Source organism: Syngnathus acus, chromosome 22 (assembly GCF_901709675.1).
Source record: "Syngnathus acus chromosome 22, fSynAcu1.2, whole genome shotgun sequence".
Classification (NCBI taxonomy): domain Eukaryota; kingdom Metazoa; phylum Chordata; class Actinopteri; order Syngnathiformes; family Syngnathidae; genus Syngnathus; species Syngnathus acus.
Genome location: NC_051106.1, coordinates 6,968,494 through 6,981,812, shown reverse-complemented (window position 1 = coordinate 6,981,812; position 13,319 = coordinate 6,968,494). Strand labels below are relative to the sequence as shown.

The window sequence follows — 13,319 nt, the reverse complement described above, 5'->3', positions numbered from 1 at the left end:
GAGGAAAAAGAAGGAGAAGGGGGAGGGAGCGAAGGCAATCGTCACGTGGGAATGTTTTTGTGGCACTTCAAGTTTGCAAACTTATTCTCATCTCTCCTTTGCCACAGTTGGATGGTGTGTGGTTTCCATGGTAACTCAGCTGACTGCTCAGGCCGCTACTATTTGCATTAGCTGCACTGTATGTACACTTTTTTTTTATGGCATAAGAGTTTCCTAAAAATCTAAAGTGACAGTGTGTATTGCAATCTACTGTTGAATAAATAAAATCCATCAGCTGGTTTAAAACGGATTTCTGGCCGACCCAAAAACAGGGGGAAAAGACAACAACACTGCTGCTGTGTTCACACGTAAATGGACAAACTCCTTCTTGTGCCGCTTGTCCTTCAGTTGGCAATGAAGTCTGCTGCATGTGTGCCATTGTACATGTTTACACATCGCCTAATGTGAAGGCCAACACAAACATGCCTCATGTCGGCCACACGCGCAAAACACTTACAATCTATTTATCATTAGAGCTCACTTACAAAGAAGCGAGGCTTCAAAGTCCAACCAAAAACACACGTTGCTTTGTGCGTATATTAAAAGTAGTCATTGGACATAGTAGCCATTGGTAAATAACATTAAAATATTTGATGGGGTCAAGTTATTCCACATCAACTCATCCAAGCATGCCTTTATGGCCGCTGTACGTGCCTTCCCCAAACTTTTCCCACAGAATCGGAAACCTCAAATGCCTGAAGAATTCCGATTGGTTTAAGCCCACTTATTGATTAATTCATCCATTAAGTCTCGTCTACATACTTCTGTCCGTATAATGTAGGTGCATTATGCATACTGCATACATCATGCCCGTCCGGGGCTGATGTCATGCAATGTCCCGACAATACCCTCCTTCAGTTTCTTTGGGGCCCCTTGAAAAGAGGCCCGGCTTTTGTGCAGCCTTCACAAACCGCTGTAGCTTTTGTCGAACCCAACGAACTGGTCTGCTCTGGCCAAGCACCAAAATACTGGCCAGATCCCAAGCCTAAAGGCAGAAGACACCATTTGATGGAAAAGAGTGGAAGAAAAGGTAAAACATGTTATAGCTCCCTCTAGTGGTATGCTAAAGAATGGCTGAATTAAAGGCAGATTGTAGCATTGCAACTGCTAGCGACATTTTAATATAGCCTCACTTAGCTAATTCCTCGTCCATCGAGCAAAAGGTTTGTGAACCGACACTCTACAGCAGCAGAGATCTTTCCGAAAGATTAGTAAACTTCCCAGCAGTCCAGAGGACGACCATGTACCCCCCCCACCCTTCCCTCTCTTCATTCCCCCTTGTTGACTCAGCTCCACCAGGTTCTGCTATCAATTTACGAGCGGCGTCAAGGAGACCGTTTTACCGTAACGCGGCCCCTCTTCTGGTCCACATGCATGACCGAGACTGAAATAAAATGGACATAGGAGATTTGATTCATTGCTAGCTGATGTTAACATGTTGGACCGTTTTCAAAATGTCTGTGATTTCCTGACTCAGCAAAAATACAATAGAGCTGGGTGGTGCATGGGAATAAAACATCAAACTGTCTTTAGTTGTCTAACCTGTTTGTGAACCACAACTGCAGCGTGATGCATTTACGGACAAGCTTACACGTGTACTTTATTCTTCATAGGTTGTCTACATGTGGCGCCAAAGCACTTTTTTATCACTAGCCAATACTAGGGCCTGACTAAACATTTCTGACATGTTTGAAGATAAATGCTGAAAGACTGACCTACGTGCTACTTGTGGAGCGTAAAAATATAACTTCCTGAAGCCATAATTTAAATGATATGCCCATCATTATAGTGCAGTTCACTGATGACCTCCTGCCATGCTAGCACACAAAGGGCACATTTAGACAAGCAATTTAAGACCGAAGAAAGTCTGCTGTGTGTGATGCATTTTATAGCCTGCAGTTAACCAAACATGCAACTTTGGCTAATAGACACTTAGCGCTAATCGGCACCTGGTGTCAGCTGGAAACAGAGTTTGCAGAAAACAGACGCCATTACGACACTTTTTTGAAAACACTCATAAATGAAAAAGAAATCATTTAAATATGGCAGCATTGGTCTAATAATTTTAATCTTGTCTGCTTGTATTTGCACTCACTAAACACACTTTGAAAACCCTCCACCGGTGACCTAGTGAACTCTGACCTTTTGGGGGGGTCCACAGCCTTTTGTTGGGATTCCAAGTTGTAGAAAACCACGCACCCACCATTGTCCACCCAGCCGAGTGGGTTCATAGTTGCCCCTCGTTTATTGTCACGCTTCGTGTCCACCTTTTCTCTCAGTGTCACTCCTCATTAGATCTTTGGAGCAAGTCCTCCTTTCTAAAATGGGAAATACTGCAGAAGTGGAGATGTAGCAATGGCTTCATTATTTATTTATTTCCGCATTTTCAAACACATTATTACAAAAATATTAAGTGCCGCATGTCATACAAAAAAAAATGCCCGTATGAAAACAATTCAGCAAAAATAGGTATAAATACAAAATCCTCTATGTACAACACTATAATTCACTGCCGATTGAAATTACTACAAATTCTCAGAATCTACATAGTAAAAAAATAAAACCGGTAATAAAACAAATTCACTCAGGCACACACTTGATGAGACTTATTTGCCCATGCTGGCAAAAAAATAAAAACATCACACCCAAACACACTTTCAAGTTTTGTTAGGACAGGACCATTAGCTTATTCCTAAAAGCCCCAACATATCAAATATTATAATAACAAATAGTCATGGAAAACACAAATGACTTCCTCAGAAATACAATAGTATTTGTGCTAATTTGGAATCAAAGCTTCCAAATAAGCAAGAGTGCCTGATCTTATTATTAGCTTGGCATTAATGACACTTCAGCACCTTCTAAAAAAAACTAGTTGAAAATACTTCACATTGCTAACAAAAAGACTGCAGATGACCTTTTGTGGGCTGTATTATGGCTTTAGCTTACGTCCTTTCCAATGATTCAAACCTGCTGTAAAGCATCACAAAGGGGCAATTAAAGCTAACACACAACAATGCTGCCCCCTGTGGGCCAAAGGCTGCCAAGACGTTTGGAGGCAAAGAAAATTCCTGAGTGAAACACATAATACAACTCTTCTTTCTGTTTCATCAATTCTATGTAATGATTGATTCAGATCCGTTTTGGACATATTTCTGATATTAAAAAACAATAATGCTATTTTGATGCCAAAATAAGGCCAATTAAATTGAGGTTCCTTATCAATGACTTTTTTTTTAATTGTCCATTGATTATCAAAATTAGAAATGCAATGAGAAACCAATTATTATTATTCATCATTTTGTTTTCATTTAAACGGCCTTTTTAAACTGCAGAGTTGTTGCAAATTTAATAAGACCACCGATGAAATTTTAGATGTGTACCTAATATTCCGGCCTGTTGGTGGGACTTCGCCACGAATAAATCAACTCCACAACTTTTTGGAGGGGCGGGGCTAACTCCGTATTGTCATCTTCTTCTTTACAAGAGATCATTGAGGTCGTAGGTGTTGAAAAAGTCAGACACGCCCTCGCCGTCCTCCAGGCTCCACAGGTAGTCGCTATGGTCCAGATTCGGGGAGAAGCTGACAAAGGGAGCGCCGCCGCCTTCGCTGGGGTCGGTGGAGAAGGACGTGCCGGGTAGCTGGTCTTCGGTCATCTGCAGCAAGCTAGGGGGCAAACCCAGCAGATGCTCCACATCCAGCAGCGAGGCAGATGATGATGAGGAGGAGGTCGCAGCAGCCGCTGTGGAAATGCTCGCTGCGTTTGTTTGGGGAAGATAATAAAAGCATCCTGACTGAACTTGTTTGGAAACCAAAGCCTTCTTTCAGCCCTATTTTAAAACCTTAACAGTGGCTTCTAACCCTAAGTTGAAACCAAGAAAAAGCCCAAAGATACCTTCAACAGGTTCTTCTTTGACACAGCTGGCGCTGGCCGGTGTTGCAGTGGCCTTTTCTGGTGTAACCAAACTTTTAACCGGACTGGCGTCTTCGAGACCCTCCTCTGGACACAGGTAGACTTCTATTGGACCATTACTACTCTTCAGATAGATCTGTAACGAGCCCTGACAATAAGAAAGAACTGTTAAGATTTATTTTGAGCGGGTGGATGAATCTAAATATCCACCCTAAAGGAATCTATTTTTTGTCTTCCTATAACCCTCCAAGGTGCCAAAAATGGCACCAAAGCCTATAATCGGTGTCAAGGAAGTAAAGTGGATTTTAAAACACAATGAACGAGGTGAGAAGGAGAGAGAGACAGCAGAAGAGTGTCAAATGGTCAAGAGTCAAACAAGACGGTTCCTCACCCCCGCCGCGTCTGGCACCTCCAGCTTGGTCTCGGAGGGAGCTTTGATGGCGATCACCGTCTCCTCTCGGAAGCTGCCGATGGAGCGGATGTCCTGGTACGTCACGTAGCCCAGCGTGCAGGTGTCAGGTTAAGGGGCAAAGAAGAAGACAATCGAAGCAGATCCAGAGGAGGTATGTGAAGGATATCTTTGGCTGTCTTTGTGCTCGGTGAGCTGTTTGAGCTGCGCGCCGGTCGAGTGGATGAGCTCGTCCAGCGATCGCTCGGCTCGCTCCAGGTCTCCGAGCTCTTTCTGCAGCGCTCGGGCCTTCGCTCCTCCGCTGGTGCCGCCTTCAAACACATCTCCAACCCTGCCAGAACAACACATTAGAGTTTTTTTTTTTTAAAAAGCTGGTCTGCCATTCCTGAGCTAGAGGAGGTCATTATGAATTCCGGGGGGCAACTTACAGCCATTGAATGTTATTCTTTGACTTTTTCCGAATGAGCTGGACTCCTTCCAGGACATTGGTGATGTCGTAAATCCTCCTCTTTTGGACCTCCAGCACCTCCGTGGCCCAGTTCAGGTCCAGGACGCCATCAGGGGACTTGGCAATGAGGCCCACAAACTTCTTGGTCAGCAGACCCAGCGAGGTGTCATACCTCGTCCGCTCACCTGGCGACTTTGGAGCTGAAAGGCAAACACTCTTTAGTACCCTCAAATAAAAAATGGACCGTGTTAAGTTCTTACTTCTTGGACTCGCCGCAAAGCCGCCTTTGCCTTTTGGGGTGCGGAACTCAGGGAGGAAAACTGGGTCTTCAAGATCCAACTTCCTTTTAGCCTAAAAAAAAGAAGAGATTAAATTAAACATGTAACAAGCCCTACCGACTGAATAAGAAAGAATTCCGAGTTAAATAATAAACGTGTGCCACAATGCAGGCCCGTCATAAATGTGCCAACAGCCCTCAAGAGCAGGAACAAAGCATCCCCTCACACTTTCCCAAGTAATTCATGAGGGGCTGCTTAGCCAAGAGGGTGGAAGAAAGGCTGGGGACTTTAAAACATCTCTCAACTCACGGCTTGCAGAACGCCTGAACTCTTTCGAAAAATCCCCAAGGATTTTTCCCTTACAGTTTAACACACACTGCAGAAACACAGCACAATCATAAAAAATCCGTTTAGAATGAAAAGCTTCAAACAGCAGGGATGCTTTCATTTCACTGAATTTGTCTCAAAAGAATTTTTTAATTAGTGATTTTGTCATCAGCGTTAACGATCGAGTGAAAGGCTGAACAATTAAACCCTCCATTAGGGGCTAAAGTGGTGTTCATTGATACTTTTCGTGATATTCTTGTTGGGTGGTGTTGCGTGAGATTTGTTTAATGTGAAAAAAAGGTTGGGGGGGAACTGCCTTAGCTATCAAACCTGCTTGACAGGTCATACGTTGGCATCAATTAAACATTGCGGTTTGATGCTAGCTTTGAAAGTGTGTTTGGATGCCGCAAGACATCAAGCTGCCAACGTTTAGCATCTCATTTTGTGCTGCTCTATCTTACTCCACAGTAAAAACAACTTGGCAACTCTACACTCCTCCGCTATTTCCATGAAGCTACTTGTTGCTAATTTTTCGAGACAGCTGGCAATGCAAAATGTGGCGAGTCGTGTCAGACAGTGAAAGCCGCCATTGTGCTAGCATGCTAAAGCACAACGCGTCCACCTGTTAGCTAGCGACATCTGGACTTACTGAATGGATAGTAAGCATGTGGGCTAATGTAAAACCTCTACCATTTTCCATTATGATCAAATTGGACCTTTATATTTTTAGAACCATGACATGTTTTTCAGCAGAAGTGAAATATGACATTAGGAGGAGAGGTCAGCTACTATGTAGTTTGTTTGGCCAGTCAGAGTTCCAGTGAGAAAAACAGCAAACTCTGCTCCTTTCCCTTTATCTGCAAGTGTTGCAGTATCACGGCAACCTCAGCGCGACCTCACCCCTCCTGCTCATGCCGTTACACCCAAGCAGCATCACGTGACACCCTGAGATCATCCGCAGAATTTCTGGTGTCACATCAAAATAACATTACCAGCACTGGCAGCAAACATTTCCTGTCAGGCTTGAATATGAGCAAGTTATAGAACGCCTGCCAAAGAACTTTTTAGCCCCCCCTCCACCTGACTACCACACCCTTGTCATCATTGTAATCGAGCAACAATGTTGGAGTGTTGGAGAAGCCCAACGTGGTGGTTCCAACAGTGCAAACAAACATGCGTTGACTTGCGAAGAAAACAACCTCTTTGACTTGCCACTTGAATACGCTGCTTATGCGTGGGACACAGGCGGAGCCATCGAGTTTCTGTTATTGGCTAAACACTGACTGTTGTGCGTTTGTTCCACTCAATTTAAAGTAAGGAGTAACTGTCAAATGTGAAAGTGAAAAATCAAGAATGTTTTTTTTGGTACATTGACACCACTATCAATTCGCTGATTGCCTTTAGTCATACATTATCTTAGTTTTACAATATTACTGACACACTAAACTCAACTTTGTCCTTTTACTCTCGATAGCTTGAATGAAGCGCCACTTTGTTTTCAAGTTAATATGACTACTTGGAAGATTCCCGGCACTTTGGTCAAGCCGCCGTGTCACACGAGGACATCGAGCCAAAGAGGAATTGAACAATACTGTGTTGCAACAATTACTGCAATTATTGCCACAATCTGGTTTCAAAATGAAAACTGGGCGAAATTATTTTTTTACATATTCAGCTAATTTTAACAATATTGTGTAAATAAAGATATCCATCCATAATCATGGTGACAATTTCACCTTTTTTTTTTTAAACAGGTCTAATAAGTTTGTGCACACTCAGCTAAACCTAACATGGACAAATACTCTATATAGCATGCCACATACTTTTCACATGCATGTGCACACATGTGGGAGGGAGGTAAAGACCACTATCAGTCCAAAAACACTCCAAGTCTATTGCATCCTTATCAGCAACGTGTCATCCACTACTACAATAAAAACTATCTGCTGCTAAAATTAAACGCACTGTTTTCGCTAATTGGAATATCCGACCGCATCGTCTACAAGGGCAGGTGTCCCCCTCGCTGTACTTACTAATCCTCTTGTGGCGGCTAATAGCGATGGCAGGCCCGAGGACGAGGGGTGGGTCAGTCCAGTCTGAACATAACCATTATGTCACCCCCTTAACCTTTTTAGCTTTGGCCCGATTTGGCATAGAACAGCTGCTATGGGGCAGCTTGGTGGGGGTAAAAGAGTTCACATCGTACTTTATTTCCCACTTGAGTTGCGCTTGTCTAATTCAACCAGTTGCCTATTATAACCTTTGAACCTGCCATTTGCCTCCTGTGGTGAACAGGTTACACAGGCAGAAAGGTGGAGCAACTGTCATGAGTGTCATCGCTAAAAAGATGGACGAAAAGTCAAACAATTCTCATTTTACTTCTTCCATCAGTCAATAATTGTGCTTCTCATAAAATTGACCAAAAAAATTAAAATATTTCCATGACAATAACTTTCCTATCAAGGATATGATGTGGTGTATCTGCAGGTCTGGTATCACAGTGGCTATAGTTCCATATGGATCCACACAGAACCAATAATAACATTTCTATAGGCTATTTTGTCCAGTATCGGAATACTTTTATCAAAGTATCGATTCATCCAACACTAATCGAGCCAATTTCCTCATATACTGTAATTGTTTCCCTGGTATGTACCCCTTCAACTATGTTTGACTCTATTGTGTGTCCCCACGTCAACACAGAGTAAAGTATGCATACCAGTGTCACATTATTCCACCCACACAGGCACACAAGGTTTGTTGTTCGATTCCTTACCGGCAGCCGTCCGGTAGTCGATCTGATGGGCTTCTGATCGGGTCCGTGGGGGGTCGAGTAGAGGCTGTGCGCTCTTTGTTCCGCCGCGGCGGTGTTGGGGCAGATCTGGCTGAAGTAGCCCACCGGTACCGTGCTCAAGGGCGGGCTGGACAAGCCGGTGCTGAAGAACTCACCGGCCAGGAGCTTCATCTTGGGTTGACTGCACGGCAGTCCCGACGCCGGAGAAACGCCTTTGGGCAGGCGCATCATTGTACCGCAAGGAGGACCCGTTTCAAATAAATAATCGAACAATAAAATGAAACTATAAAAATGCAAGGTTTACACTTAATACAAGTTCTAAAAGTCAAATAACATGCAAAGTATACACGCAACACACGACAACGGGTTGGGTCCGAGCGGTGACGTCAGTCAAAAGGCGAACGAAGCCTGATAAGTGTACAGAAATACACCTCGCAAGTCACCAAACATTGCGTACAACGCACAAATAAGTTCGCCAAAGTGTGTTTCAAGTTCCACGGGTTCGCACAAAAGATATCCGAGGGTTTGCAGGACTGTGCTTCCGGCTTTTTTTTTTTTTTTTCACCCCTTCTTTGCTGAGAGTGTGACCCAATCCGCCCCGAAGTCACCAGGCTCCCTTCTCCATTCAACAAGAACAAGTCCGCGTTTTAGCGCCAAAGTTCGTCGCGCGAAATTCAGAGCTCCCGCGGTGGGAGCTCGTCGCTGATTGGCCGGCGGCACGCTCGGCTTGCCTCATTTGCATAAAACAGTTGAGTAGACACGAAGGGGGAGGGCGAGGCGAGTTGGTTCCTCTTAAAGAGGCAGTAAGCTCTTTTTGTTTCCTTTGGGGACACACTGTTCTGGGGATGAAAACTGAACAAAAGTGATACTTTGAATACGATTAAAAAGAATATAACCAACATAACCTTAATAATGTTTTTTGAAATTTTATATTTCAAAGCTTTCAAGGAAATTTCAGTACAATAGTATTGTACCATTCACTCAGTACACTACACTAGGGAGAATGAGCATGATTAAATATCACTAAAGTGCTAATTTAAGTAATTTGTGATGATTATGCCTATGATGATATAAAAAAACATAAAACATATATCTATATAACACATACAATAGTACAAAAATATATTGCATAGTACAAATAATAGAATCAACAGCATCAGATCAGTGATTGTCATATTATTTATATTTACTATTGAACCGACTGCTGCGTAATTCTAACATGTAACAACCCTTTAACGAAATGTCCTCCATTGGATTTGCTACCAAGATGTAGCGCACAATAGCAACAATGACCTAACAAACACAAAGAGGGCATGTTCTAAAATGCAGAAAACGCTACATATTGCCTCATGGACTCCATCAGACTCGATACGAGTATGTATAACTTGAAAAAAAGGGTCAGCGCGCACACACAAAGGCTATTGTGGCCATTGGCAGGAGGAGAGTTTTTCTGTGTGATAATTGTATTCATCCAGCAGCAGCACTCTTGCTTATTGGCTAGGAGGAGATATTGAATGAAAACAGGCCCACCCCTAACACATACACACATGCATGTCACACGTACACACTAGGCCATATGACATGACCCCCACTGCCATCCATCCATTGGCAACCCCTTCAAGCGCCTTGACATCATCAGTTCTCCAACAATCACTTAAATCGGTGTTTCTCAACCTTTTTTCATTCACGGCACACCTTTTCATTGGAAAAAATCTCGACTGTGGTTTGGCGATCCTGTTTACAATGCGATCGGTATTTAATGTTGGACAATTTCCCACGGCACAGCTGAACATCTCTCACGGCACACCAGTGTGCCGCGGCACACTGGTTGGGAAACACTGACTTAAATCATTGTTTCAAAATAATTATTGATATTTTTAGAAGTCAACAGTCCCCCAAACTCACTAATTTTTCATGTTTGTGTATGTAGGTCTGTTCCCCCACCCCCACGCAAAACCCAATCAGTAGCACTCCTTGTTTTCTGAAACTTTTCGGATTTTTTTTTTTCATGTAAATAGTGCCCAATTATTTTCAGTTTAGGTCAAACTTAACTAAAAAGGAAGATACTTCAAAAACCTGCTGTGCTAGAAATAAAAAACATGAACATACACAGTGGGAATCAAAAAGCCTCTGATTATGTGTCACGTGACTTCTGGTGAGCAGTTTTACTTAGTTGTAGTTGTATTAGAGTAGTTTGTAGGTTATTGCAAATACTGCATAGTATGCAGTACAACATAAAGAGGGGTGATCATATGACCACTAGATGTCAGTGTTGTATTATAAAGAATGGAAGAAATAGCTCCTTAATACCACTAGACAGCGCCAAAACCCAACATTTCAGGCTATACACGTACTCTTTGTGTTTAGCATTTTAAATCATTTTGTAATTGATGAGATACGGATGACAACTTACAATAAACAATACAATACAAACGTAGTGTATATACTTTACGAAACATTTGGACGGAGAATGGATTCAATGTGTTAGACGAGCCAGTCAGTTGGCAGTGACTGCCACTAGGAGGCGTCGTTTATTCACGTTTGAACATTGAAAGAAAAACTACAATGCCTTAACGTCCAGTTTGTTTTTACGCTGCATGACGAATGTAAACTTCACGACATTCAAGTCAGCAGTTTAGTGACTTTTGGTGACGTCATAACTCCTATAAGCAGTGCCCAATTAATAAGGCAGAGAATATAGCATATTTAAATTTACTTTCACATGGCCTGTCATTTTCAATCTTGCTTTTTGAAAAGCTCCAGCAGTGAATTTTCAATCAAATGATTACCCCCCCACCTGCAATACCCCCATCCCCTTTAGATTTTCCAACCACAAACATCCTGTGGTAGCCACACTGCTCGATACACCACATGCATCAAACCACCGTTTTTTTTTTTTAAAACTGTGTTTATTCCATGACATAACAACATATTACACACAAAAAAACTTTACAATAAGGAGTTTATGAAACTCAGTGGAATATCATCCGTGGAAATAACACAATCCCCACAGACCGTTTACAAGTAACTCTATTATAGAGTTTCTGGATTGTTATAATAATAATAAAAAAAAAGAAACCTCACATACACACCAATTAGATATGTACATGTGTTGTATGGAGGTGAGAAAACAAATAGGGGTGACAACTGGAATGCAAATATTTCAAGGTGCAGTATAGGAATGGATCCAAAATGGAGGCCTGATGAAGCTTTGGTGTGTTGATGTGTCCATCCCGGACGGAGCAAGCAGAAAAGCAGTCATCGCTTTCCATCTCGTCTGCATACCTATCCCACCCTCTCTTAACCCCCCCGCGTGCTCTTCTGGCCTGCAGTGAAGTGGAGACATGTGTTTCCCTGCACCTGCATGGAGAGAAGGAAAGAAAAAGTCAAGTCAAGATTCCTGCTTCTCCCTCCTCCCCCTCCCTGGCCAGCGCCGCAGACAGACTGGCGCCGAGCGTGGAGCGTTCATTAACCCCGGGCAGATAGCAATGAATCCGCTTTACAAATGGAAGCTGGGTCTTGCTTAATTAGCCGTCGCTTTGGATTGTCCACACATATCAATGGGCTGCTTTATCTTAACTTTGTTTTCACGTGATTTCACGCTTACAACCTTTTTCATTGAAGCCAAGCCAGTTCTTTGGCTCTCTAACAGCAGGGAAACCACTACTTTGTTTACGTTCACCGAAGGGACTAAAATGTTTTTTTGTCATCTTGATGTGCTTTGGTAGCTTTATGGGAAGGGTGGTAGACATATGGCCCGTGGGCTATGAATGCAGCCGGTCAGAACATTTCAAGCAGAACACCATTATTAAATGTCGTTAATGAATATTCATGAAGTAATCATATCACATTTGAATCGTGTCAGTAAAAAACATGCTCTCTATATCCAATCAGAAATGGATCAAAAAGGTCAAAATGGACAGGTCAACGACAATCATCTTGTGGCTCAATAATGGTCAATTCAAGCAACCTTTAAAGCAACAAAATAATCAATATTTATTATAATTGAATTAGAACATTAGAATAATTAGTGCTTTATAATTAATGGTGGAAAAGTACTTTCTTCTGGGCCACATATTGGCCCATGCACAGCATGTTGCCCACCATTATCCATCCCGAATGGGAAAAAACACATTCCCCGGTCTAACTATTGGTAATAAAGATTGTTTAAATGGCTAAGGGGGAAAAAAGTAGTACCTACCATGATGAGACATGATATATCCTAATGGCACAAACGCCCTTCATCTTTGGAGAAAGTTCTGGTCAGGTCAGCAGTCTAGAAAAGAAAAGCCAAGATGCAATTAACAAAACGTAGTTGTATTTTTGACTATTTTTAAATTCGCACCCAAATGAATCAATACAATCAAATGATAAACCTGCTTACCTTTTTCGACAAGCGCCTCGGAGCCTCTTCGGCCTCAAGTGCGATTTGTAGATCGAAGATGTAGTCAATGACGTGCTGCAGAATCTCCACCTGGCTCACCGTCTTGTTGCGGGGGATGCTCGGCACCAGGGCTGCCAATCGTGAGTAGCAGTCGTTCATGTCACCCGCCGGCACCTCCACGCACGCGTGTTGCTGCTGCTGCTGCTGCTTCGACGTCCGGCCGATCGCCACGCTTTGCTCCGAAATGCAGCACACGGCCTTGTAGCAGCTTCTTCCTGAGCGAACGGGACTGATGGCTTTCATGTCGGACTTTGACAGTTAAAGAAGAGTCTTCTCGGATTGTTAACTTCCGCCTTGGTGAGAGGAGTTCGCGTTGATGTCAAGAGAAGCGCTACAGTACGGCTATATACGGAGAGCGTCAAAACACGCCCATTTAGAAGCGCCGCGTCGCGATTGGCGGAAGCGAATAGAGGCGGGTTCTCATTGGCAGATACCGCCTAGTGGTGAAGAATGAGGAAATGGACCGAGGTTGCCTTCAAGGGATTGAGCTTTTCCAGGTAGTTCAATGTTATGGAAAAAATATTGATTCAAAAAGTTAAACTCGTTTTCTGTCTGTATCTAAAACTAAAATTCTCAAATATTTCTTTCACCGGTTTACTAAAAATTTGTTTATTTTCATGTAAACTTTTATTTTATCCATTGCACGGACTCACTCTTCATTACATT

At 42.8% G+C, this 13,319-nt stretch overlaps 2 protein-coding genes across 4 annotated transcripts; both read right to left on the bottom strand.

Annotated features, from left to right (window-relative positions):
* Positions 1-2,393: 2,393 nt before the first annotated feature.
* e2f2 (E2F transcription factor 2) lies at positions 2,394-8,850 on the bottom strand. 3 transcript variants are annotated; one of them, XM_037242033.1, is made up of 7 exons: positions 8,192-8,850; positions 5,071-5,161; positions 4,791-5,010; positions 4,532-4,693; positions 4,345-4,459; positions 3,936-4,101; positions 2,394-3,782 (listed from the first exon to the last, which is right to left on the bottom strand). In XM_037242033.1, exons 1-7 carry the CDS (start codon positions 8,438-8,440, stop codon positions 3,520-3,522), a joined length of 1,266 nt encoding a protein of 421 aa, XP_037097928.1. In that variant the 5' UTR covers positions 8,441-8,850; the 3' UTR covers positions 2,394-3,519. The 3 variants fall into 3 exon arrangements, with proteins under 3 accessions (XP_037097928.1, XP_037097927.1, XP_037097926.1); XM_037242032.1 differs by having other exon boundaries at positions 2,394-3,797; positions 8,192-8,848; XM_037242031.1 differs by having other exon boundaries at positions 2,394-3,797; positions 4,791-5,161.
* A 2,244-nt stretch (positions 8,851-11,094) lies between these two features.
* Positions 11,095-12,992, bottom strand: id3 (inhibitor of DNA binding 3). The gene is made up of 3 exons (XM_037241510.1): positions 12,594-12,992; positions 12,411-12,485; positions 11,095-11,569 (listed from the first exon to the last, which is right to left on the bottom strand). Exons 1-2 carry the CDS (start codon positions 12,894-12,896, stop codon positions 12,432-12,434), a joined length of 357 nt encoding a protein of 118 aa, XP_037097405.1. The 5' UTR covers positions 12,897-12,992; the 3' UTR covers positions 11,095-11,569; positions 12,411-12,431.
* Positions 12,993-13,319: the final 327 nt, after the last annotated feature.

Excerpts from the sequence above, each read along its gene's own strand:
- e2f2 (XM_037242031.1), bottom strand. The coding sequence starts at position 8,440 with ATGATGCGCCTGCCCAAAGGCGTTTCTCCGGCGTCGGGACTGCCGTGC. Across the intron at positions 5,162-8,191 it reads CGACTACCGGACGGCTGCCG|GCTAAAAGGAAGTTGGATCT; the intron begins GTAAGGAATCGA and ends TCTTTTTTTTAG. Across the intron at positions 4,102-4,344 it reads AGGTGCCAGACGCGGCGGGG|GGCTCGTTACAGATCTATCT; the intron begins GTGAGGAACCGT and ends TCTTATTGTCAG.
- id3 (XM_037241510.1), bottom strand. The coding sequence starts at position 12,896 with ATGAAAGCCATCAGTCCCGTTCGCTCAGGAAGAAGCTGCTACAAGGCC. Across the intron at positions 12,486-12,593 it reads CGAGGCGCTTGTCGAAAAAG|ACTGCTGACCTGACCAGAAC; the intron begins GTAAGCAGGTTT and ends TTTCTTTTCTAG.